The 24,132-nt window shown below is 39.2% G+C and overlaps 1 protein-coding gene across 1 annotated transcript in view; it reads right to left on the reverse strand.

The window, feature by feature from the left end:
• The window catches only part of fcho1 (FCH and mu domain containing endocytic adaptor 1), a 42,120-nt gene that overhangs the window by 5,572 nt on the left and 12,416 nt on the right, over nucleotides 1–24,132 (reverse strand). Inside the window, exons 3-19 of the mRNA XM_025053494.1 lie at nucleotides 18,053–18,103; nucleotides 10,984–11,075; nucleotides 9,000–9,074; nucleotides 8,317–8,458; nucleotides 8,041–8,193; nucleotides 7,365–7,469; nucleotides 5,540–5,638; nucleotides 5,133–5,229; nucleotides 4,624–4,741; nucleotides 4,393–4,417; nucleotides 2,669–2,729; nucleotides 1,626–1,819; nucleotides 1,185–1,209; nucleotides 993–1,049; nucleotides 403–454; nucleotides 154–275; nucleotides 1–45 (exon numbers count right to left, since the gene is read on the reverse strand). Coding sequence (XP_024909262.1) covers nucleotides 1–45; nucleotides 154–275; nucleotides 403–454; nucleotides 993–1,049; nucleotides 1,185–1,209; nucleotides 1,626–1,819; nucleotides 2,669–2,729; nucleotides 4,393–4,417; nucleotides 4,624–4,741; nucleotides 5,133–5,229; nucleotides 5,540–5,638; nucleotides 7,365–7,469; nucleotides 8,041–8,193; nucleotides 8,317–8,458; nucleotides 9,000–9,074; nucleotides 10,984–11,075; nucleotides 18,053–18,103 — 1,513 coding nt within the window. The remainder of the gene's footprint in view (nucleotides 46–153; nucleotides 276–402; nucleotides 455–992; nucleotides 1,050–1,184; nucleotides 1,210–1,625; nucleotides 1,820–2,668; nucleotides 2,730–4,392; nucleotides 4,418–4,623; nucleotides 4,742–5,132; nucleotides 5,230–5,539; nucleotides 5,639–7,364; nucleotides 7,470–8,040; nucleotides 8,194–8,316; nucleotides 8,459–8,999; nucleotides 9,075–10,983; nucleotides 11,076–18,052; nucleotides 18,104–24,132) is intronic.

The raw sequence follows: 24,132 nt of genomic DNA on the forward strand, positions 1-24,132 counted from the left end.
CTTCGATGTTCTCAGGAGAGGAAGAGTCAGATGAGAAGGCAGCATCTGACAGAAAAAAAGTCACATGACAGAGAGCGTTAAGAAAAACAAAAAAGAGTAGGAATTCCTACAACACAAGTTTGAAAAAAAAAAAAATGTATTTATCACTCTTACATTCAGAGGCAGCAAAACTGTGATCTCTGAGCTGCTCCCGACCATCGAAGCTCTTGGACTTGAAGGCAGACTCCAGTGGAGGTCCAAAGAGACTGTCTGACCCCGACACAGTGGAGCTCAACCTGAAGACAACAAACACGAGAGAACTGAAAGGGCTTGAAGGCTGAAAGGAAAGTTAGAAACAGCTGTCGATGAAATGGGTGAGGGTTTAGATGGGTGAGACGATAGAAAATCAGATTCATTTTTCACCTGCTGTGATCAGGACTGGAGGTGGAGCGGCGCAGGCTTTCCTGCTCTCCATCTGTGAAGAAACAGCCGACAGATTAGACCGTGGTTTTTCTCTTCCCTAATTAGAACTAACGAACGGCACATTGTTTCTAGTCAGAGCAACATGTGAGGGTCTGAACGAGACGGCACAGGAAGAAAAACCCATCGGCAATATCATCACTGTAATAAACACTAACAAGGAAAACAAGGAGTTGACTAATTCAGTTCAAGACCCTGAGAGCAACCACTTTAATTAGTTCTTCTTGGTTAATGCAGTCAACTCCACAGAGAGAAGAGAGAAAGAGGGAGACAGAAGGAGAGACGGAGCGAAGGAGACGCAGGGAGAGAGTCCTCAGCGGGTTGTTTAATGTCTCTGACCCTGTGGCGGCAAATGAATAATCAATAATACAACATGTGGTGGAGCAAAGCAGGGCTGATCTGAGGTCAGTTTGTAAATCATTTACTGTCAGAGTAAAAATTTGGCATTTTGTTTTTTAATTGAAGCTATTTAATGGAATAAGAATTAATAAATGTACATGACACTGAACAAGAGGGATAAGAATTAGTCTCACCCCTGTGGGAGGTAACATCACCCTCTTCTGGTCGGCCTCCTGCAGTACTTGAATTTCCTTTAAAAAAAAAACAGTGGTTTTCAGGAGTGTGCGTCAAGGACACAATACAAAAACCACAGAGTACACAGTACACCTCAGTGTACTTTCTTAAGTAAACATTAATACAAAACAATTACTAAACACAAAACTCACTGGAAAGATGTCTCTTGACTGGCACCTGGAAGTCAGAAAGAGAGACAGAAAAAAACTGCTTCAATGCATTTACTTAAACAACGCCATTGTTCATTATTGCTTTTTTTTTCTTCCTGGTTTGGACTTTGTGCTAATTGCTTCCTTAATTATAGATTTCCTTGTGCTCAACCGTGGCCCTCGAGCCCATTAGTTTCTGCTGATAAAGAGAAAAGAACCAAGTCTGTCTGATAACTCTTCTCTGAGCCACATGGACATTTTGTTCCAATGTTGGATGTTCACATTAGCAGAACTGTGAAAAACACATTCTCCACGGTGCTAAGATATAATCTACATATATATTATATATATATACATATATATATGTAAAAAACCAATATCACTGTAACTCTCCCACAATGTTTTTTTCATGAGTGAAACAAACAAAAAAAAAAATTACTCCACCTGCTGTCGTACACCTCTGTTGGGAGGCAGGCTGAGCACCCCGACGGTGGCTTTCAGCTCTTTGTCAGTGTTGGCCAGGTTGCTGCGGCTACTAGTGGCAACTGGTCGAATCTGAATGTGGAACTTTTTGGGCTCCTCGTCGTCAAAATCGGAATCACTGGAGTAGAAGTTGTTCTCCTTCTCATCAGAGCAGCGTAGAGACGGAAGGTCAAGGAAAACAAGCAAAGGCTTGTTGCAATAACAAGAAAAAGGATTGTACAAGACAAAACTGTTATTGTACTTTTATTAAAAACAGAACCCTCAAAAAAAAAACAACTGGAAAAAAAGGCATGATGTATTACAGCACAGGTTTTATTACCTCTGCTCTGTCGTTGATTATTATTTAATAAAATACCACATTTCCCTTGAAAAGAAAATAAAGTTTTTTGTTTTTTTTCATGAGTTTAATAAACTTCAGAAATCAGAAAAAAAAGGTTCAGGCAAACAGCAGGAACTGCAGCACAGACGACAGTAGAGCTGCCAAACAGACAGACCGACATTTCCTGTCTCACCATCACCCCTGGTAACAAAGTCACCTTCCTTCTTTCATCACCATCCTCTCTGTGCTGTGTTTCGTCAGGTCACGTGTTTTACTGGAGATTGAGGAAATCAGACAGACATGCGCTGCACCGGGGCCTTTTGATGATCCTGAGCTGCGGCTGCACCCGACAGAGCCGCAACAAAAGCAGGAAACGTTATCTCAGATTCTGTCAGGACTCAGAGTTAGTGCTGATAAACAAGTGTCTGGACTTTCTCTGCTGCAGCACATTAACACGACACACGCGAGTTTAGATGTTAATGGTTGTCTCGCTGTCGTTAATGAGGACATTAAGGTAAAGAAATTGGCTCATTATGCCTGAAAGTTTCTGTTTCCGTCAGGAGTCTTTTCAGAGTTCTAATGAGGCGCTGGTGTCATGTCAACCAATCAAGCTCTGATACAATTCACAAACAAAGTGTAAATCCTTCGTAAACAAAACATTTTTTTGGAACATGAGAAAGGATATCGTTTTGAGTGCTGTCGGCTCGGACCACAAATCCTTCATCATCTACTTCAAGAGGGGAATTCTGCATGAAAGGACAAACGACCACACAACTCGATCATTTTTACAAATCAAACATTATGCTGACAACAGTCAAACAGAATTTAAAATATGTAGAGCCAATGTGTTTAATTCTTCCTGTATTTTACATTTAATATATTAACTTTGTTAATAGCAGGTCTGAGGTAAATGGAAAGGTGCAACAAGGTCAGCAGCATACAATCAGCTAATGGCAAAAGAAACATCCAATAAAATATTTTAAAATACTGTATGCACTTGGCATTTGGCCCCTCATTTACCATTCAGCACATAAAGTAAATGTTACAGCAGTGCATTATCACCGGTGAGTCTGTCAGCTGTGTTCACCTAGAACCTTGATGGACACTGTGGCACTGGTGCAGGTCTGGGCAGTTATTTTGGGACAGAGCAGGACATGTACAGATGGCATTTCATTAGCTCTGATGTCAGTAATCAGATCTCAGCAGGCCAAATAGACATGCCCAGTGTGACTGCAGCCCATAAAGCCAAACCGGAAATGTCCAGTTAAGGTCTATTACAGTGTTAATGGAACTGGAGTGGCAGCTTGGATACAAGAACAAGAACGTGGAGGGAAAAAAAGGGAAAAACTACACACGAGTTGTAATTGAAATGATGTTTCAATCATGATAAAATGAAAAGGTTGGACTCCAGCCCTCGGCTCACGCCAGAGAAGCTCAGATAAACAGACTTGTTTACTTGTCTCTCTCTCTGTCCATTTGTGAGATAAACAGAAACAAAAACGGACGGTAATGTCAACTCTTCAAGATAATAAAGTCTCCACTGACTATTCATGTAATTTCAAAAATGGATGACTAATTCATAGTTGTCCACCATCATCCATTGCCTAGTGCTTTTCATTCTTTTAGATCAAGGTGAGGGGTGTGGACCACTGCAGTCAGTGGTTGAAGAGGTGGAGGACAAGGACTACATATGAACACAAAATAAGCATTAACCCTCAGGTTTTTAACCTACGGTCGTGTCTAATTAACCCAGAGGTTTTCAATTTAATTTCTGCCACGTCCCTTCTCTCACTCCTTCCAACAGACCCTTGCAAATTAAAATACTATTGACAACCCGATCACGTTTATTTTTTTTTATTTGTACAAACCACTGTGTGACTTGCTGCCACCTAGTGACTATTTGAGAAGTACTGAATTAACTTAATTCTGCATGTTTTTGGACTGATGAAAACACCAGCACAAACTTTTTTTACTTGATGTACTGATGGCTGCCATGTAGGAGTACAAAAAAAAAAAAAAAAAAAAAAACCAACCGCCTTGAAAGTGTTAGATATGAACTTGTGCAGCTCTGGGACCTGATGTTGACAACAGTCTGTTTGATGGTTTCCTGGCAGTGTACAAAGCCCTTTCACTTACACATATCCCGTCACACATACACCCACACACGCACGCACGCACAGGCGTACAAACCAACACACACTTCCTGTACAGCTGCCAGACTATCTCCTAAACCTCTTCAGTGAAGTCCAGAAATAAACCTGGGAAACCCACACCTTCAAGTCATGGTACCGTCACACACTCATGATGACACGATAAACACAGACACACACACTCACATTCATGTTCATGTTCTTAAACACCGTCTAACAGCAGCTTCAGTGTTAAGTGTTCATTATGTCAGATACTCACCAGAGCCTCAGTCACTGCTGAGTCCCTGCAAAAGAGCAGAAACACACGACATAGAATTAGAATCAACATTTGATTTTTAGATGATTTGTAACCAGGACATGAGGTGAGAAAAAATTCAAAGAAGTGAACATGATTTTTATGGACAATTCCTCTTCTTAATCCCGGGTGAAAATTTCCAAACTGATTCCTGATGTTTTAAGTGTGTTAACTTGTGCGTCACAAAGCACTCACGTAAAATCAGGCTCCTTGTCCTTCCTGCCCAGCCCTGGGAGCCTGAATGCTTTAGCCCGACTCTTCTTCACACCTTCAGGTGCCAGAGCTGTCATGTACTCCTCAAACCCAGCCAGAGCTGCAACATTAACAGTCAGTTTGAGAAAAAAAATAAACCACCACACATAATAACACATTCCCAAACAAACACACAAGCACACAGAACGTAGGCGTGTGCGTCATCAGCGAGGATGTCTTCATTTGTTTGCTCCCTTCCACTTAAGTGCATTGTGTTTTCACAAAAATATTAGCATGAAAACAACTCCTCAAACCACTGTATTAACATTATCTACATTAATGAAGAGAAGCCTATTCTCTACACACACCACTATTATATACAAGGTTTTTTTAAACATATATTTTAACAATAAATCCAGGAAATTAAATCATAATAATCAGCACAACATGTGATTAAATAAGAGCAGCAATCCAAAAAGCATTAAGATTTTCTTCCGGTCGACTCTCCTCACCTGGTCTGTCTTTTCCCGTGCCCTTCTGCTCAGCAAATTTCTGGATGAGGTTATCGATGCCAATGTTTTCCACATTCTGCTTGAACTCCTCGTGCACCTGCGGCAGACGAAGAACAGGATTGTACTGATTTGACTAACCAATATTATTATTATACAGCTACATGTATTTAATCAGTACTCCAACGTACAATGTATATATTAGGTAGGTTCACATCACATAAGTTCATATTTATTTAAGGTTTTCATTGCAGACAAATCACTTTACCCTGGTCATTTCAACAGTAAAAAAATACAGCACTCCTGTAATGAACTGACCAACAGACTATTGACAATGACATTAGACATAAAAAAAGTGTTAAACGTAATATTTAGTAAGTAGATGTCTGATGGTTTCTGTGTGTTCTCACCTGCCCGACCTGGACATGAGTGTCTTCTATGGGGTGGGAGTAGCCTTTGATCAGCTGTTTCATCTGTCTCAGGTGAGACTCCTCGATGTCCTGAAATGTCTACTTAACCAAACATACACACAGTCACACACAAGGACAAATATGTTACCACATGAAATCTTATAAACTCTACCTATGTTTTACTTTACGTCTTCATTGACTTAAAAAATAAAGCAAAGATGGAAACACATGAAAACAAATTCTTATAAAACAGAAGGGTTAAAATATTTTTTTTTGTGCTTCTCTATAAGTAAATATAATTCTGACAACATTTTAAAGCTACCCCGTTCATCTTAAAAAGAGGCCAACAGAGGTGGCAGTGGGATTCTCCGAGTGTGCTGAATCAGCGATAATCTGACAGGATTTCAGTTTGATCCTGCTCTTTGTTGTCGCAGTTCATTTGTTGTTGCCTGATCCAGGAATATGGTCTTGATGCAGCAGCTGAGACCTTTTTCTTTTTTTTTGCTGGCTGTGAGCAGAGTTTTGCCAGCTGCCTTTCTCCAATTAGCCGAGAAAAATCTGGGCTGAGAGCTCAGACATAAAACACAAGTGCTGCCAACCTTGTGTAGAAAGCTCCCATTTGTCCTGAGCCACTGCTCCAGATTTCACAGCCACTGACACACACTTGTGGATAAGTGGATGAAGGGGAATATAAAGCTGTGTCCTTAAACTCCATAAAATGAATGAATAGCACTTTTGTACTTTTAACAGGGTTAAAGAATTTAACACTGACCCACTAAATGGCAACAGAGCATTAAAAAAAAAAAGTGGACACAATTTTGAGCAGATTTTTACATGTAAAAAAAAAAAAAAGAGAAAATCAAAATGGATAGTAAAGCTGGATCATAAACATGTAATGAAAATGAATGAGGATCAGATTTCAGAAGCGCTGTGTATTTCTACTGTAGGGTAACCATGGTACCATGAGTTTGACAGGAATTTTCCTGCTATTATCAGAGGCAGTTTTTTTTTTTTTTAAATATGCGAGTCCATTAAAATGTCACAGTGCTGCCAGAGCATTGCTGGGTTTTCTGCTCACTCATGATGATTATTATTATTATTTTAGGTAAAATCATGATCAAAGTTCACATTTGTTTGGATCCATGTAAGAACCCAAACTGATGTGTTTTAAAAATCACATTTAATAAAAATCCTAAAAAAATATCTCCTGGTCAGCAGCATCTAGAATGTCATCTTTATTATTTATCTTTGTTGTTTAGTCTAAAAATTACTTGTCATACTACATTATTCTATTTTATTCTATCAAATTCTTATTCCATCATCTTGTCACGTCCTAAATGATCTCCTCTGACCTATCTGCTCTAATACCATGAATCTGGACAGTCTGTTAACCGAGTGCATTTGCGACCAGACTATTTTCATCAGGGCAACAACAAGAGATAGTTCTGTCTGAGAGTTCTGTCTTCAGTGCAAATGTAGAAGAGAGGATCGCTCGCTGGGCTCAGTTAAAAATGTCCATGGAAACTGCAGCTGCAACCGTGGACGTGCGGAGGCAGTGATTAAAGGAAATGAGTGGGGTGCACCAGAGAATGAGTGTTTAGGAGTCCTGGGGATGAGGTTTCCATTTTCAGGCACAGGCAAGATGTGGTATAAGAGTCAAAAGAATGAGAGCGAGTGCTGGTGTGGTGGTGGTGAGGTTATAAAGAGAGTGAGTCATTACGATGAAAAAAAAGACAAAGACACAGAGAAGAGTAAATCCATGAAACCAAAGGTGGGTGTGATGCACAAAGAAGTGGCACGGGGTGCAGCCGGGGTCTGGACTGACCTGAGCAGACTCGCTCATCTTCTGCTCAAACTCTCCTCCTACACGGTTGTACTTCTCGATGCACAACGCAAATGACTCGGCCGCTTTCTTAGACTTCAGCTCCGCCTAGTGAAGAGGAAAGGAATGGTTGGATGGAAGCAGGGATGACTTTTACCTTTCAACTACTGCAGTACTTCCATTCACAAAACACATTTCAGCTGCAGTAGTAACGGCTACACTTTCTATCTAAAAGGTATATAACTGTCTATGGCAACAACGTGTTAAAGGTGGGACAAAATATCATGGTAAGAGACGAGTGTGAACCATAAAGACATTTGTCATCAATCACTTGAAATGGGACAGCGTGTGATGAAATAACAGTTCATCACATGATAAAGTCTCTTTAGGTAGGATAATGAAAAATGAAAAATGTGATCACGAAATCTAATGTGTCAAAGTGCACTTTAGGATGTGAAACCAAAGATAATTAGATCCACGTTAGAGCTAAAAACAGCAGTAAATGACCAAATTATATTATGGCCATGGATTAACGGAAGCCTCACATCATTTCCAAACTGAACCCGAGGCAGGTAAAGAGAGACTCACTGATACTTCTTTGACTAAAATGTCTTTTAGTCTGTCTTTTTTTCCCCTCAACAGCCAGTGGAAACCAATGCTACAGGCAAGACTGCCTCACCTTCTCCAGCTCCTTCTGAGGAGCCCCGTCCTTCCTGAGTCGGTCCAGCTCCAGACACTTTGCGTGGTAACTCTCCTTGGACTTCTGCAGGTGACCACTCTGAACCTGCAGAGCCTGCACTGCCTCCACTGTCCCCACCATCTCCTCCTTTGTCTGGGTAACACACAGAAATACAGATGCATATAAATAATTATGTTATTATCAATATTTCTGCAGCTTGCATGCATGCCCTTTGGCAAATTCGTCTCACATTTCAAATACAAGTGACTTACGTACCTTGCGGTGAATTTTGACCTGCTCGTCACCATACTTGTTGATGTCCCTAATGAGATCGTTCATCTTTCTCATCAGCTCAAGGTGGCAGAGGGCAAGTTTGTCCGAGGATACCCTGAACACATCCCACATGGGAGCAAATGTCCTAGGAAACACATTTGAATAAAACAAAAAGAAAAACTCAATCCAAACAGACAGGAAATGATTCATTGTGTTTGAAGTGTTTGTTCCTCCTGGTTACAAATATTTACATTTAAGTTTTTCTTTTGATGCACAACAATAACTGTTGTTTGGCAGTGGATTCACAGAACTGACTGTTTATGTACAGCTCAAATGTTCAGGGAGTTTGTTAACAGTTGTAAAGCTATGAAAAGAAACTACTTCACTGCTTCACTCCCATGGCTCTGACGTGGTTGACCTGGAGTAAACCTGTCCTCGGTGACCTACAGGCTCTGAGGTATAAGGTTTATGTGCATGCAGCGAGTAACTCAGACGTGAACCTGCTAGTGTCCTATCGGACAGTGAGAGAATTTAAAATCTTTCCTTCTTTTAGTCACTTGAAACCAGTGATTTAATTTAACGATAAGGTTATCTTCTTCTTCTCCTACGAATTACACTTCAGGAAGCACAACTAGATAAAGTCAGGTGAGTGGGAGAAGCTGTGGCGTTATCACTGTGTTACCTACCCCTGTGGACTTCCATTACTGGCTATCTTTGCCAACTTGCTCATTGATTTGGAGTACGTTTCCTCAATGGCCACCCTGTAAAAAGAACAAAAACATATTTAAATTAACTTTCCGGTTGTTGAATCCAATTGTGTCAGACATGTCACAACCTGTCAGAGGACATTATTACATACTTTTTGTTTTCTTTCTAAAGTGTATGCAGGCAGTAGCACAACAGTGAGATACAGTATATGTCTTGTTAATACAAATGTCTTAAAACAGCCCTTGGACAGTTGTGTCATGGACTCCTGCACCCTTAAAATAATAGGCATCCACCTCGGTATTCTGCGGGCGAGAGATGAATTATTTTTCATGTTGGGTAAACGCTGCAACGAGCCACATTTAAATGATGAATGAGCTCATTTTGTGAGTCTGGACATTAAACTTTAATAAGCATCTGAAGACCCTAAGGAGAAAGAAAGTCGGAGCATTGATCCAATTATCCTGAGGGAGAACAGACGGAACAACAAGCTGCTGGGGGATACAGAGCCAACAACTGAACGTCAAACTCTATATTGTCTTGGAGATGGACAGGTCATGTGGACAGAGGAAGCTCTGGGCCACTGTACACTGTACACAGTGCAGTAAAAACTGCAGCAGACTCCAAGGGAGCAGGAGTTAGTCTCCAAACTCTTTGTTTTTGTGAAGAATCTTAGAATTTGATTAAAATTATTTTGTGGGTTTTTTTTGGTTTGGGTTTGTGTTAATGAATGTTGAGAGAAATTATTTTATGCTCTTTTGAAAATTAGCATATTTCTGTATATGTTTCTATGTATATGTTTCTAAAGATAGTCACTAGTATAGTTGATGCAGACACTTCTAAAAAGAAAATTATCGACAGCTAATTATTTCTTAATACTGATGACCTTCACAGGAAAACTGCTAATAAAAAAATGTAATTATGGCATTCATTAAAGACATTCTTTGAACCAACATAATGAGTCAAAAGCCGCACTTGTTACGATCATCAAATAGGATTTTTGTTGAAGCAGTTGTTTGAGTCAGTGAAATGACCGACACATGCAATTTGTCATTTAAATTCAACCCTTCAGTGAAAATGTAGAACCTAGAGATAATGTGCCTTTTCCACCATCCCCTGGGATCTTTTAGAATTTTACCCACAGTGCAGCATCTTTCATTTCCTGACATTTGATTTGTTGTCCGCTGCAGATAACTGAATTCCCTCCTGTGAGGAATGTGCTGTGGCTGTGAGTCAATTTCTGGTTGATTTCAGCTGGTGCTGCGTTTTTTTTAAACTTTAGTTGTGAGAGTAACAAACCCCCGTGAGAAAGTAATTACTGCCTGCATTTTACTCATCAATACGGTAATCAATGAAAGAGATTAAATATAACGCATCAAGCAGATGTTATTTCTGAAACAAGTGTCTGCAGCTGCCCTAGTCTTTACATTCTAAACTCATGCAGATAGACTTTATTAACAGGACTAGTTTCATTGTCAAAGTGAATTTATTAGTTGTTTGTCCCAGTGTGTACAATGTATTTCTCCTGTTCAGTTGGAGCTTTGATTTCTCATCCCACAACTTTACAGAGGATAAAACTGCAGACATCAAAATAATAAAATCACTTAGAAATAAATTAGGCTCAATGTCACAGGAAAAGTCTATTTGAGTCAACATTTATGGGGGAAAAAAAAATAAATAAAAGGCAGAGTGAGTATCACTGGAGTTGTCAAAACCACTTTGTGTTTCTTGTGGTTGCCACAGACTTTCAATAAAAACAGTCAATAAAATCCTGGCATTTAATACGGGGTGAGGCAAGAACACGGCAAAAATGGATTAAGATGCAATTCATAGCATGAGATTCTCTGAGGGTTTCAGAATCCCTTGTCTCCCTTCCTCAGTGCACGTCAAGAATTTCTCCACATGGTCACGTCGACACCACCGCCACCTCCCACACAGATATTCATAAATACACAAAAACCTTACCTCTCACGGACAAACTCTGCAAGCTCCTTGGTTGCCAGCTGGCCATGCTTCATGTTGTGGTACAGCACGTCAAAGCCGGCATTCTTCTCCCCCTGCAGAGATACAGCGCACGCACACACAAACACACTGTTAGCATCCAGGCGAGAACAGTTAACCAACATGATAAAGTTAAAGATAGAAATGTCAGTTGATGCTTCGGTGCTTGGTTTTACCACTATCACACATGCTTGGTTTTAGGAGGTGTCACTCCGTGGTGCCACTGACGTTCATGTGAAGTTTGCACTACTTTACTACAAGCCAGCTTCATGTACAAGGCAAAACGGGCATAGAGAGTATGAAGGAGAACTAATTATTTGTAGATTTAGCATGGCTGCACGCCATAATAGCTAACCCAGAGGAGGGTTAGCTATTATGTCACAAACTGTAATGTTGTAGGCTTTTTATTCTTTAAAATAAATAATTTCCCAATATTTGATCAATGTTCATCCAAATTTCCAGATTGCAGTCTTGGCCCTTATCCATTTACCACTCCAAGAAATGATGCACAAAACCTCCAGAAAAAGTTGTTTTAAAAAACCCTATTGATTCAACAGCAATGGCTGAAAACTAAAACAATGACATAACTTAGTCTCCAGGAAGCCACAGAGCGTAGTTTGACAGCAATGAGAGTTTTAAAACTTTGGTGAAGCCTTTGACCTCCAAAATATTAATCAGTCCACAGTCCCTCACAATCCAATTGGTCATTGTGTCAATCAACTTGTCAGCCATCGGCTTTGTTCCTGGCTTGATGCGTACTGAGCTTTGGACCTTTAAAAATCTTCCACCATACATATAGTGCCTGACAAAGACGGCGTCTGTGAAGTGTTCTGTCTTGGACAAGACAGAATTTATTCACTCAATGGCTGGACAGTCTGTCTATTCACAGACAGCTGCCTTTCAGATACTAAAAATACTCCATCATAGAACAGACCAGTTCCCAGGTACCAGGGGAATGGCTGGAATGCCAAGGAAGGGTCACCCGAAACCGCACACAACTCCTCTCTCATGTACACACATCACAACACACACACCAACCAACACCAGTGTTTAGGGCAAAAAACATTTGTGGGACTGGTGAGAGAAGACCTATTAAAAACCATCACCTGCAAACAGAGGAAAATAGACGTTATTTTAAAAGGTGTTTGTTAGTGTTTACTGCTCTTTTCTCTGATCCCTAAAGAAGAACAGGACAATGTATTCTTCAACACAGTGGCTGAATGCCTCGACATTAGCTTTTTATAAAGAGTGGAAGGGTCAGCAGGCAGCTGCTTCATATTTTTCATTGGCTGGGGTTCTTTTTGAAAAGAGTGACTATTACTCTTTCTAGGTTTCCTTGCAGTTGGCAGACAGCTTTTGTTGAAACTCAACACTCAACACAGAAAGATGATCTGCCATACTGAACTGAGACACACACACACACACACACAGAGCACATCTACACCTGCCAACACAGACTTGCCTCGTGTCTGTATGCAAGCATGTATAAAAGATGGTAGCAGTGCTCAGATGTATTTTTTAAAAGCGCTGTCTAACATCAATGAAATTGAAAAAAAAAGACAGTAGAGGAGGAACAATACCAGAAAATAGTTCTGTATTTCAAGTTACTGTTATTATAAAAGAAAAAATCCTTAATATTTATATATGAGTTGCAGAACATTTAGCATATTATGACAGACAACAGAGAACTTTGTGAGCCGGTTTGTCTCAGGTTTTTATCCATTTAGTGTATCCCTACACTACAATGCTACAACAATAAAAACAATTTATCCATTTAGTGTATCCCTACACTACCATGCTACAACAATAAAAAGATGGTTTTATATTGATAAAACCATCAATCCTAACAGTGGCTACTGACTCGTGGTCACAGTGTAAAGACTAGTGCAAATCGACTGGAGAAATGTGGAGCCCAGAGAATTTTCAAAAGTCTTAGATGCCACAATGTATTCAGCAAAAGGGAAAATCCTTCACATCTCATTTATCCAAACCTCTTTTCTTCACCCGTCGCCGATTTCTTTTTCATCAATTAAGATGACCATTTTGGTCATGCATGGTAAAGTCCATTTCCATGATAATAAGAAGCATGGTGGGAGAGTGGACAAATGGGAAAGGGGGAAGGGTGGTGTGAAAAAAAAAAAAAAATCTGGTTGTGGACAACTTTCTCAGGAAGACATACTGGATCATACTGTGTGATTGGGGCAGTGAGAGGTTTGTGTAATTGAATTTTCTATGGTCAATGGAGAAGGCTAAGTTAGCAGAAAACATAGTCTTTGACGGGTGGCGCTTTGGCCCAGAGGCAATGTCTCTGTCATTGGTGTGGAACTCCAGGGTTCACCTCCTGGGCAAGTTCGAATCCCGGTTAGGGCGGTTGGTACCTTCCAGTGGACTCACCACCCGCAGGAAGGTTTGGTACGGTGCAATGTGATTTGGGTGGCAACTGCTGCCCCCGCGACCCGGTAACGGATAAGCGGATGAAAATGGATGGATAGTCTTTGACGGTGAATAATTTAAATAATTTGTGGTAAGAAAAAAAAAAGCATTAAGTTGGAATATGGTTCAGTTACTTTTAATATATCATATGAATAAATACGCACGCAACAAAAGCATTAAGTTGGAATATGGTTCAGGTTCAGTTACTTTTAATATGTTGGTCATGTTGGTTACACAGTAGTAATACTCAGGTAAGATTCATGGTGAGAAAATGCAGGAATTCCATACAATACAGATTAAGATATTCAAGGTTTAAATATTCCATTGCATTTATTTGCTAAAATACTAGACAATATTTGAATATGGTGCAAGAATGGGTTTTTTTTTACTGCAGTATACTAGACAATATTTGAATATGGTGCAGGGATGGATTTTTTTACTGCAGATTAACCTAGTTTTATTTAATGAAATGACTCATTACTGCTGTGTATTGTGACTTAAAAAACATAACAGGAAAACCTTCTGAGGCTCACTGGGAGACTGTGGAGCTCCTCATTCTCACAGTTGTTTTAGACCTCATTAAAGAGATAAATCAACAGTAAGTAGAATTTTTGGATGTCATTTCCTCACCTTGATCACTGATACACCGATGTAAAAAAAAAAATAAAATATTTGTGATCATTTAAAATGCTCTTGTATTAAATAAATATAACTGAGTCTCACCCTTTCTTCAGGTAAAGTAACACCATTTAATTTACAAAATTAAACAATGCTGCAGGCCCTGCTTCACTCAAACAAATATAGAGACCTTGCTATACCTGCTATTGGTGTTAAGAACTTTAGGAGCCAGGACAAATATGACTTTTAAAAAAAGACCGTCACAAAACTCGCATAATAATTAACAACAAACTGTGACTCAATAACTGTGTGTCAACTGTGCCTCACCATCAAAATTCTCTTCTCATACGTGCCAAACACAATGGCATGAATTTTCAAAGAGGGTGAATAATACATGAATGACAGCTGTCATGTTTCACTGAACACTCGGCTGAACTATACACAATGAGGAGAACTACTCAGTGCACTGCTGCTAATTCCATTAAGGATTAAAAGCTATTACAATTGTTAATGGGGTTTTTGATAAAAGGTGACAAAGAAGAATTTGCATCAAATGAAACAAATCAGTTTTTGTGCTATGACAGTTTGACAGTGTAAAATATATTGGTTCATTTACTTCTACTGTTACGTTGAGCATAGTTGAAAAAATATTTTTTTAAATGAGTTAGTGCTGTGTTAGAGCCGTTTGGTTTATGCAAATGTTCAGCACAAATTAAACACTTAAGGCTTTGAACATTTAAAATAGCCAAGCTACGCGAAAATAAAGTTATGTGCTACACGTAAAGATAGATAGATTTACTTAACTATCTCTCTACAATTGTAACAACCGTGACTACATCAGTGAATCCCTTCATCGGTCACCATCCAGTGAACTGACGGACCAGCCTGTCAGTACTCCCCTCCGTTTTGCTGACTCGTTCAGAGTTTTATCTGCCGACTCAGCATTTTGAGCAGAATGAGCAATCCCAAAGCCGAGAGTTGTCAATAACATCAGCAGCAGGCCGTCATCTCTAACGCCTCCAAACCAATTTGTAGTGAAATTCAGTTTGAGAAAATTCACCTCTGCGACTATACGGTACTGTGTGTTTGTCAGCCCAGAAATGCACCAGAGGTACAAGGGCGATACAAGACAAACACCAACACGGTAAATATTTCAGTGTCAAACTGAAACAGGTGGAGGTTCAACTGGTTCTCACACAACCCATATTTATTTATTAATTATAAAATTATATCACTAAATAAACAGCATGGACAATACAAAGATACAAATAATGACGTAGAATAACCGGTTTCTTGTTAGTCATAACAAACAAAAGCTGCAAAAACCCGAGTGCAAGTTCGTCATCGTTTATCTCACTGTATAGTGTTGTTTTGCTTGGAAGAAGCATAACCGTGGTTATGATAAGCAGTTTGAACAACAACGGACAGAGTGGTATAATTAAATCTAACAGGGGTCATTGATTAATTACTAAAATGTCATGGGCAGATCCATGAGAAATCACTGAGATGAATGAATAAATGACAGCAATAAAAATGTGGTAAAGGAGAAGTCAAGGAACAGTAAAAGAGAAAAAGAATTTCACACTGTGTGTGTTCACTGTTCTTGCCCTCCAGAGAAAAACACCAGGAGTTAAAATGACTGGATCATAGCAACGCTGGTACCACTGAGCCAAGAAACAGACCATAATAAAACCCTACTGGGTGTCACTTGTGTGGCTGTGAACAGACTCTTGTATCTGCTGGTAAACAAGGAGATGTTTCAGTGAAATGACAAGTCTAGGATAAAGTGTACACACTCGAGTACAACAACAACTACAATCGTAACTTCTTTTTTTTTTTTTTAGTCACGTAACTCAATAACCTAGGATGATCATAGTGAGATAAATGTGTAACATAGGATCCCCAATTGAAATATTGTGATAATTCAGTATAATTATTAATATGATATTCATTATAAATCATAACATAATGACTGCAAACATCAATGCAAATTTATAAAAAACTGTTTATCATCAACATATTAAATATAATATGTTATATTGTCTAAGAACCTCTTATGGATGATAAACTTTATTCTAATAAACTACTAAGAACCTCTTATGGATGATAAACTTAGATTTATTTTTAGCAAGTTTATTCTTCCTGGATATTTTTATCATTTTATGACTCCTCTCTCCATTGAATTAATTCCCTGATGACTGTAGTTATACACAGTTCTGTGGCTTCAAGATTTTTTAAAGATAATAACGGCATAAAAAAAAGTTATCCTACTGAGACTCATCAAGATGCACTTAATTCTACCTGTTGGGTTTCACCAAGTGGGCCATTATAAACTTAATGGAAAAGGACTGTGTGCCATTGGGAGGGTTTGTGAGTGGCTGTGTTCTTAAGCCAAACAAAACAAGGTTGTGTGTGTATGCGAGACCAGTTCCCAGGTGGCTGTGCAAGATAATTAACTAAAGGCTTGATTTGTATTACATAGCTGTTGGTGTCTGAAGGCAGGGTGGGTGGAGAACACATTTATAGAAGCATAAGTACACACCCTGCCTGCCGAGGTCCTGGTTTGGACTGGAAGTTTTGACACCATCCATGGGTCACACAAAGAAGCCAAGACAAGAACTGAAGCCCAGCTCTGATCATCACTCATCAAGGTGAAAGAAGAAAGAACTACTCTTCATCACGATTGCATTTTGAGGGCTGTACAATTCCCATTGCTTTTTCTAAGTCAGTTTCTCTCACTTTGGTTGAACTGCTGAAAAATTACTGTGGATAAATCCAAGTCAAAGGAGGCCTGAGAGGAGAAGTAGGACACACCTGAAATAGATGCGGCAGGTGTGCAGAGGAGAGAGTGAGGATTAAAGAGAACCATGATGTCACAAAGTCACACATGGCTGGACTTCTGATGATTGGGGATGAAACAAGTTTCACTTCTTCACCTTAAACATCTGTTCAAAGTTGGGGTTTTTTTTTGGTTTGTTAACCTTCCACCAGAAGGGTCAGGAGTGTGATGCAAAATCTTTCTTGGCCAACCCTGACACCACTCTTGGCAGCTGTGTTGGCAACATTTGGATGGTGGGTGAGCACGAGTATAAGGCAAAAACATGGAACATTGAGTGGTGACCAAGAGTATAAAAACACAATGAAAATACATTATGTAATTGAAACAGGTTTTGTGAATATTAACTTCCCAAAGGTTTAACAAAATACATGGTGATAAAGTTTGCTAGGTTTTGATGTAGTTGTTAGCAAATATTGACTTTGGTCATGAATATTTAACTAATGGTGATTGGTGATCGATTGGTGATTGACTTAGTAGAGAACATCAGCACAGACCAGACCAGATCAAACAAAGTCATACTCTAATCTAAAAAAGTATGAAACCTCATTAAAAGGCAAACTGGGGTAACAGCAAATTGGAACTAATTACAACTGTTACAGAAAAAACAAAATTAAAAGAAGTTCAATACTGTTGAAAGAGATATATCTTTGTCTACAAAAATAATCAGGTTCTTTCTGTACAGCAGAAGCTAGAACACAGGATCGATCTCCATTGTTTTTGCAGCCAGACGAGGGCAGGGTATAAGCGAATAAGGCTGTGAAATTAATTCAATTTTAAGTTTGATTTTGACTTCAAACTAAAACAAAATCAGTGTGTAAATGTTTAAGATTTATTTTCCCATATTGCACCTTTCCTCTAAATTGATTTGTGTACGCACACTTCCCACCGTCCTAATGGCTAAACTCTCTGCTTTATTTTGGTGGTGGTGTTTTTCCAAAAGTCAGTGTTAGTGTCTGTAACGTTCAGCGACACAATGAATCTCTTTAATAAGTTAGAATTCAAACACCAAGTATCTCATGACCAGGTAAAACATAAACAGAATAGGCAGATCATTTAGCGTTAGGGTATTTGATGTGGACAGCTATCTTTACTGACAGTTGTAATAACAAGATTGTAAAGTTTATACTCTTTAACAACACTTACCCAGAAGTTGTTCTGAAAGAAGGCCATCTTCACTGTTGGTTTCACATTCATCTGTAAAACAGTGAGAGTTGTATTAGATGAAGCAGAATCAGCGGTTCCATTTTTGTTTCTTTTTAATCCCACTATAACTTTCACTTTCTCTTAGGTCACAGTTTTATATCTGGTGAGAAAGATCTGAAATAAGCCTTTTTGTGCCAAAATATGTTCACACCCTTTTTATTTTCTAATTTATTTCTCTTTCCACTGCGTCATGAAACTGCATTATTAGTGCTGCTGCAAAGTGCCCATAAACAAGCTCAGAAAGTAGTGCTGCCTTTCTTTAAACTCCTGAGACACCAGGAAGGGAGGAAGGAAACTCCAGTGGGACACCAGCTCACAGTTTAACCAGTGACTTCAAAAGAAAGCACTTAGAGGATGCAAAAGGATAAGGACGGAAACAGGTAGGAGGAGGGGGAGGAGTGACAGGAGGGACGGGGGAGGAAAAAAGTCAAGAGATAAATCGACAGAGAGTGAGCCTGGAGAGATGGATTTTTGCCACCAAGGATATGATCACAGGTTATTCAAATGGTTGAATCACCTACGTCATTTTTGATGATGACGTAGCACACACGTCAAACTCAAGGTCCGTCGGCCCAATCCGGCCCGCTACCTCATTTTTCTGTGGCCAACCAGAGCGTAATTCTACAAGTGCATAATATATAACATATGTGTGGCAATTTGTTTATGATAAAAATGTTGCAGTCTGTTCTATATAACATATGTGTGGCAATTTGTTTTATTTATGATAAAAATGTTGCAGTCTGTTTAAATTAAATATTTTTGGTGAGAGCATTCTCAGCACAAGACTTAAGAATTGACCAAGGGAAAGTCATGCAAGGTCAAACAAACACAACCAATACAGAATATAGGTTATAGTAAAGACACAAAATAAATTAATGCTTTATTATTAACAATATATATGTATACACATACAGTATATACACAACTTTTATGAGGCAACTTGATGTTAAACTCTTTCGTTAAAGTAAAAACCTTGGTTCTATCTGTTCATATCAACAAACAAACAACTCACATTTAAACCTGAAGCTGCCGCAGCAACAGCATTTCACTAACAAATGTAGAGTAGAGAATGCACCGGAAGCAGCTGAGCACACACACCGGACTAACACCACTTACTGTATACACACACACATTCACTTTACAGAAACATCAATACATGTAGGAGCACTGGAAGATTGTTGTGTCTCTTCTCAGAATCCATAATGTGAAAGTATTTCCCCAGAGTTGCCCTGACTGGGGTTATTCTGCTGACTCTCAGTTTGTGTGTGCATATGTTGGTGTGTTGACGACACCTCTGCTCTGGCTTTGACTCATGCCTGGTGAACTTGTACTAGACAGCAAAAACACACAACCAGGCAGGTCAAAACCTGCTTCTCATACACGCACAACCATCCTCACACAAACAACATGCACCTCACACACTTGTTAATTAGCTCAGCAGTAGCTGGAGGCCCCTGCAGACAGCATTCTGTTTGGCAAAACTGGACAGAGGTCTGACTAGGTTTACAAGAGTGTAGTGCAGAGGCAGGGTTGAATGTCATTTCAATGTCAAAAAAAATGGAGCATAAAATATTTTTTTATACTCAAAATTAAGTTAATTATTATTCTTATTAATAAAATTGTGCATTAATATGAAAAGTAAATTCAGATGATGTTCATCAGTAGACTAAAATAAATGTAAAAATACAAAATTCAGAAGACATACACTAAATATCCCTCTGGAGTTAATTGTGCTCTAACCATAGACCCAATATAAAAACAGGACCTAACTCATCTCTGCTGCAGAGAATGGTTCCACCATACAGCCCTCAAAAGACCAGAGCAACCATGCAGTTTTGAATGTTACCAACATGAGGTCAACACTCTCCATCAACCTGAGTTGTAAACAGTTGATACATAATATGTTATAATAAAATATTTACAATGAATCCCACTCTTATTAATTGTACCTGGCAAGTACCGACACAGGAACCCTGTGTTGCTGACAACCAGCAGATGGTTTTCCTGCAGGCAGAAAGAGGGGCAGACGTGGAACACACCATGAGGGTGAGGGCGACACACTGCATTTCTTTTCACACTGTACCATAAACCATATTGCAGAGGGAGTTGAGTTAATTAACCATTTTGTATTAATCCTCACAGTTTTGGCACAGCATTACAGAGAGAAACAGGGACACAGCCTGGTTTGCACTGGAAAACCATATGGATCCCAGTTATGGGAGGATGTATAGAAGAAGCTGACGTCCAGAATTCTCCATCTGGTAACAAGGAGGCATTCAGCTGAATTCAGCTTCAAGCAAAAGCCCAGTGGGCACTAGGGAGTCACTTTGACCTTGATTCTTTTACTTAACAAAATTGTTTAGTCTGTTTGTTTTAGAAATAAAATGCAGAAAATGTGCCATTATTAGGGTCTCAAAGTATAATATAATGTGACTTTAGGGGAGGCAAATCTCCACCAATATAGCTTAATATTGATATTGATTGGGTATTGCATTTGTGTCTAACCTAGATTGTCCTATTATTGTTGGCTTGTTTTCACTTTACCTTTATCAATTCTTAATTTTGGTTCAGTTGGATGATTGGAAAGGTTGGGTCTGAGCAGCAGTGGGACAAACATAAAGTAATCTGATCGCAAGGCAAAAATAAAACAAAAAACATGAGGCTTGCAGTCGTGTTTATATCGTCAACAAGCAGGGTGACGACATAGTAAGTGGTTATAATGAAGGCATTCTAATATTTTTTTTCTCTCTGGGCACTCCAGCCCTCACACCCAGATGGTGGACATGAAAAATTAGGATGTACAAAAGAAGACGGATCCCTGTGAAAGACGTTCCCACACAGACAATGAGCATTCACATGTCATTTCATTCCTGCAGGAAATAAATGGCGGTTCCTCTCCGCCTTTACTCAGCAATTTTGTCTTAATCTTCCTTTTACTCTTTATTTAGTTGAAGTGGGAGTCTACAAACATGTCTCACTGAAGAAAGGAAGAGTAACTTAATGCACATTGTGACCTCCTCACCTCTCTCCTGCAGGGGTCAAGAGAGGTTTAAATTGGAAAAGCATAACTAAAATAAAATAATACAAACAAAAATAAACAAAATAATGTTCATAGAGAGTAAACAAAACAGTTAGGTCAAAGCCAGGAGCTGAGTCAGAGGCATAACCAATCATTGCAATCATCATGTTCCCAGCAATGTGCAGCAAATAATAATGAAAAATACCAGGTAGAGTTTGAGATTCTGACTCACAATTTCAGTGTTGTCCTGTTGAAACCCTGCTGCACTGCTGTGTATGACACAGTACCATTTAAAAAAACCTACACAAAGTGCCGTTACCTCATGACATAGTGCCGTCAGGCAACAATTTCACAACACTAACAATTTACCGAGTATTTATGTACTCTCTTAAGCCTGTCAAATCAACATGACGTCAAAACCAAAATAGTCAGAAATACCTTGTTGGCCAAGTCCAGAGGAAGAAATGTTTCTTAGTTTTACAGAAAACATTCAAAATCATCCAGTGAAGACTACTGACTGTTGAGCAGCTCTGTCCTTAAAAAACTATTTGCATCCTCAGTGTCACAGTATAAAAGTTACAAAGATAGAAAAAAAAAATAGAAGGGGACATGACCCAACTTGCCTCTGTCATCGTTTGTGGGCTATGTTATAAGCATCAAAAGCTGAATAGGTATAGAATTATATAATTTTATTATTATAAAAAAAAATAAAAAATAAAAAAAAATTATGGTGGTCCGTGGCAATGCTGGGAGTGTGCTGTCTTTATAATGCATGTGTAGAGTCGAGGGTTTATGACACAGTACTTTCTACAAAAGACAACCGTACCAAGGTCAAATTTATGCTTGGTCAGCATCGTGATGAAGGACAAAGACAAAGAAAGATTTTACTCGGCAGCTTAAACCAGAGGAGTCTGTTGTTCTGTCGGTCGACTGTTCTCCTGCATTAGCCTTAAACTGACTAGTGTGGAGGAGAGATAATTTCACGTCAGGTCTAATTTTCCCCAGATCACCACCAACAGTTCTTGTATGTACCAGTGTGGGATGACTCATGGCTGCAGCTGATAATTTTAAGACTTCACTGTGGATGTTTGTTTGTTTTTGTATTATTATTATTATGAGTATAATTGCTGTTAGTCTTGAAAACATCAGATGATGAAGAGTGTTTTGAGTGTCTTCAGTTACTTAGTCAAATCATGTCTCTGCTTTCAACTACATTTTACAGATTTATTATCAGTGGAGCCTTGATCAAAATTGATATGGCAGTTGATTAAGAATGGTTTATATATTTAGACAAAGAGCAAAATCAGTTCCTGTCATGCTGTAATAATAATAATAATAAACTACTATTTCCAAAACCATCCACTGTGTCTTCAAATGCAAAAGCAAAGTTGAACCAAAGCCTACACTTACTACACACTGACATACAGAAATAATCATATCATCAACACTGTATTTAATGATGCCAGCAACCGAGCACGTCATTTTCCTTAAAGGAGTGAAAACAGTTAGACACTGAATAACAGACAGGACACTGTTGGGGGGGAGGGAGGGGGAGAAAAAGAAAACACACACCCTTGTGAGTGCACAAATACAACAACCAACAGCACTGTCAGCTACCCATTGTCCAGGTCTCAATGTGCTTTTGTCCCAGCAGCAACACTGCCTTTGGCCTTCCAGTCAATGACCATGTGCCAGGCAGGCATCACTGCCAGCCCTGGCATAACCAGCAGTGGGTGAGCCGAGAGTCTGCTGAGACAATGCATGTGAGCTCCATAGGTTTGAGAAAAGTGTGTTTTGTACTGCAGCTGTGAAAAGAGTTGGAGAAATCTTACAATGCGGTTGATTGTTTATAAGGAAAAAGCCTGAGGATAAATTAGTGTCAGGAGTGTTCAATCACTTTCTCATTACAGTGACCCATTGCCAACGCTGCTTCTCACACCAGCAGACAACTGTTTTGCAATATGTTGAATAATCATTAAAATAAATTTAATGGTTAATGTGCTGTAAGAGTGGAAAAAATGTTTACTCCTCTTCTCCATTGGATGCATTTGCATGTACTTATGGTCCCACAAGGTTCTTGTGATGTCTGTATTTGATATTTTTCTTGTCCTCAGAAAAGTCATAATTCTGTCACGACAGAAGGTGAGACAACAGAAGAACACTGCTGCAACATCCATTATCGACTGTTTTGTGAAGAACAAGTGTTCCATTATCGACTGTTTTGTGAAGAACAAGGATAAAAACAGTGGAGTGTATGGGGCAACGTTCCCTTCCTCTGCAGCTGGCTTATTACCTTATCTTAGAGGTAATCACAAATTGTCCAGAAATAAACTGATGTACCCCTTTTTTTTTTACCACTACTACTACACTACTTTAGGAAGTTAGCCACTAACCCATAAATAAATCCAGGACGAGAGCCAGAGATGTTGAGTACATGGGAGTGAAGCCAGGTTAAAAGATAGATATTTACTGTTGTCTAAAGTGTTGACCAGTGCGAAACATTCTACCACATATAACCATTCAGTAATGCGTGTTGTTATGCTAGGTTTGCTGAATCCGTGTTGCACTGAATGGTTTCAGTGATCTTTTACAGTAAGATTGCTGAATTTGCACAACATGTAGCAGGTTTCAGGCTAGCCTCAGGATCCTCCCATCTGTCATGGAGAAACCTTGGCTAGAAATCACTAATAACGCTTAAAGTAAGAGTTTCTGGTCATGTAGAACACTGCCCTACTTGGCAGAATAAACAGAAGGCCTTATGGCACTCTAGCCTACATATGAGAGAGTTTATATTTATTATTAATATGGCCATGGGCACCATGTAATGAGTTGCAACAGAGTCAATACAAAGAAAGGAGAAGACAGGGGACCATCAAGCAAATGTAAGAAGATATGTGTAATCCAAAGAGAGAAAAAGGTGCCCACAACACAGTTGATGGTTTGGATTATCTATGCATGACTGCATATGTGCACACAGACACTTGGTTGTTAACCATTTGTA

Source organism: Cynoglossus semilaevis, chromosome 2 (genome assembly GCF_000523025.1).
Source record: "Cynoglossus semilaevis isolate Cse_v1.0 chromosome 2, Cse_v1.0, whole genome shotgun sequence".
In the NCBI taxonomy this organism is placed as follows: Eukaryota; Metazoa; Chordata; class Actinopteri; order Pleuronectiformes; family Cynoglossidae; genus Cynoglossus; species Cynoglossus semilaevis.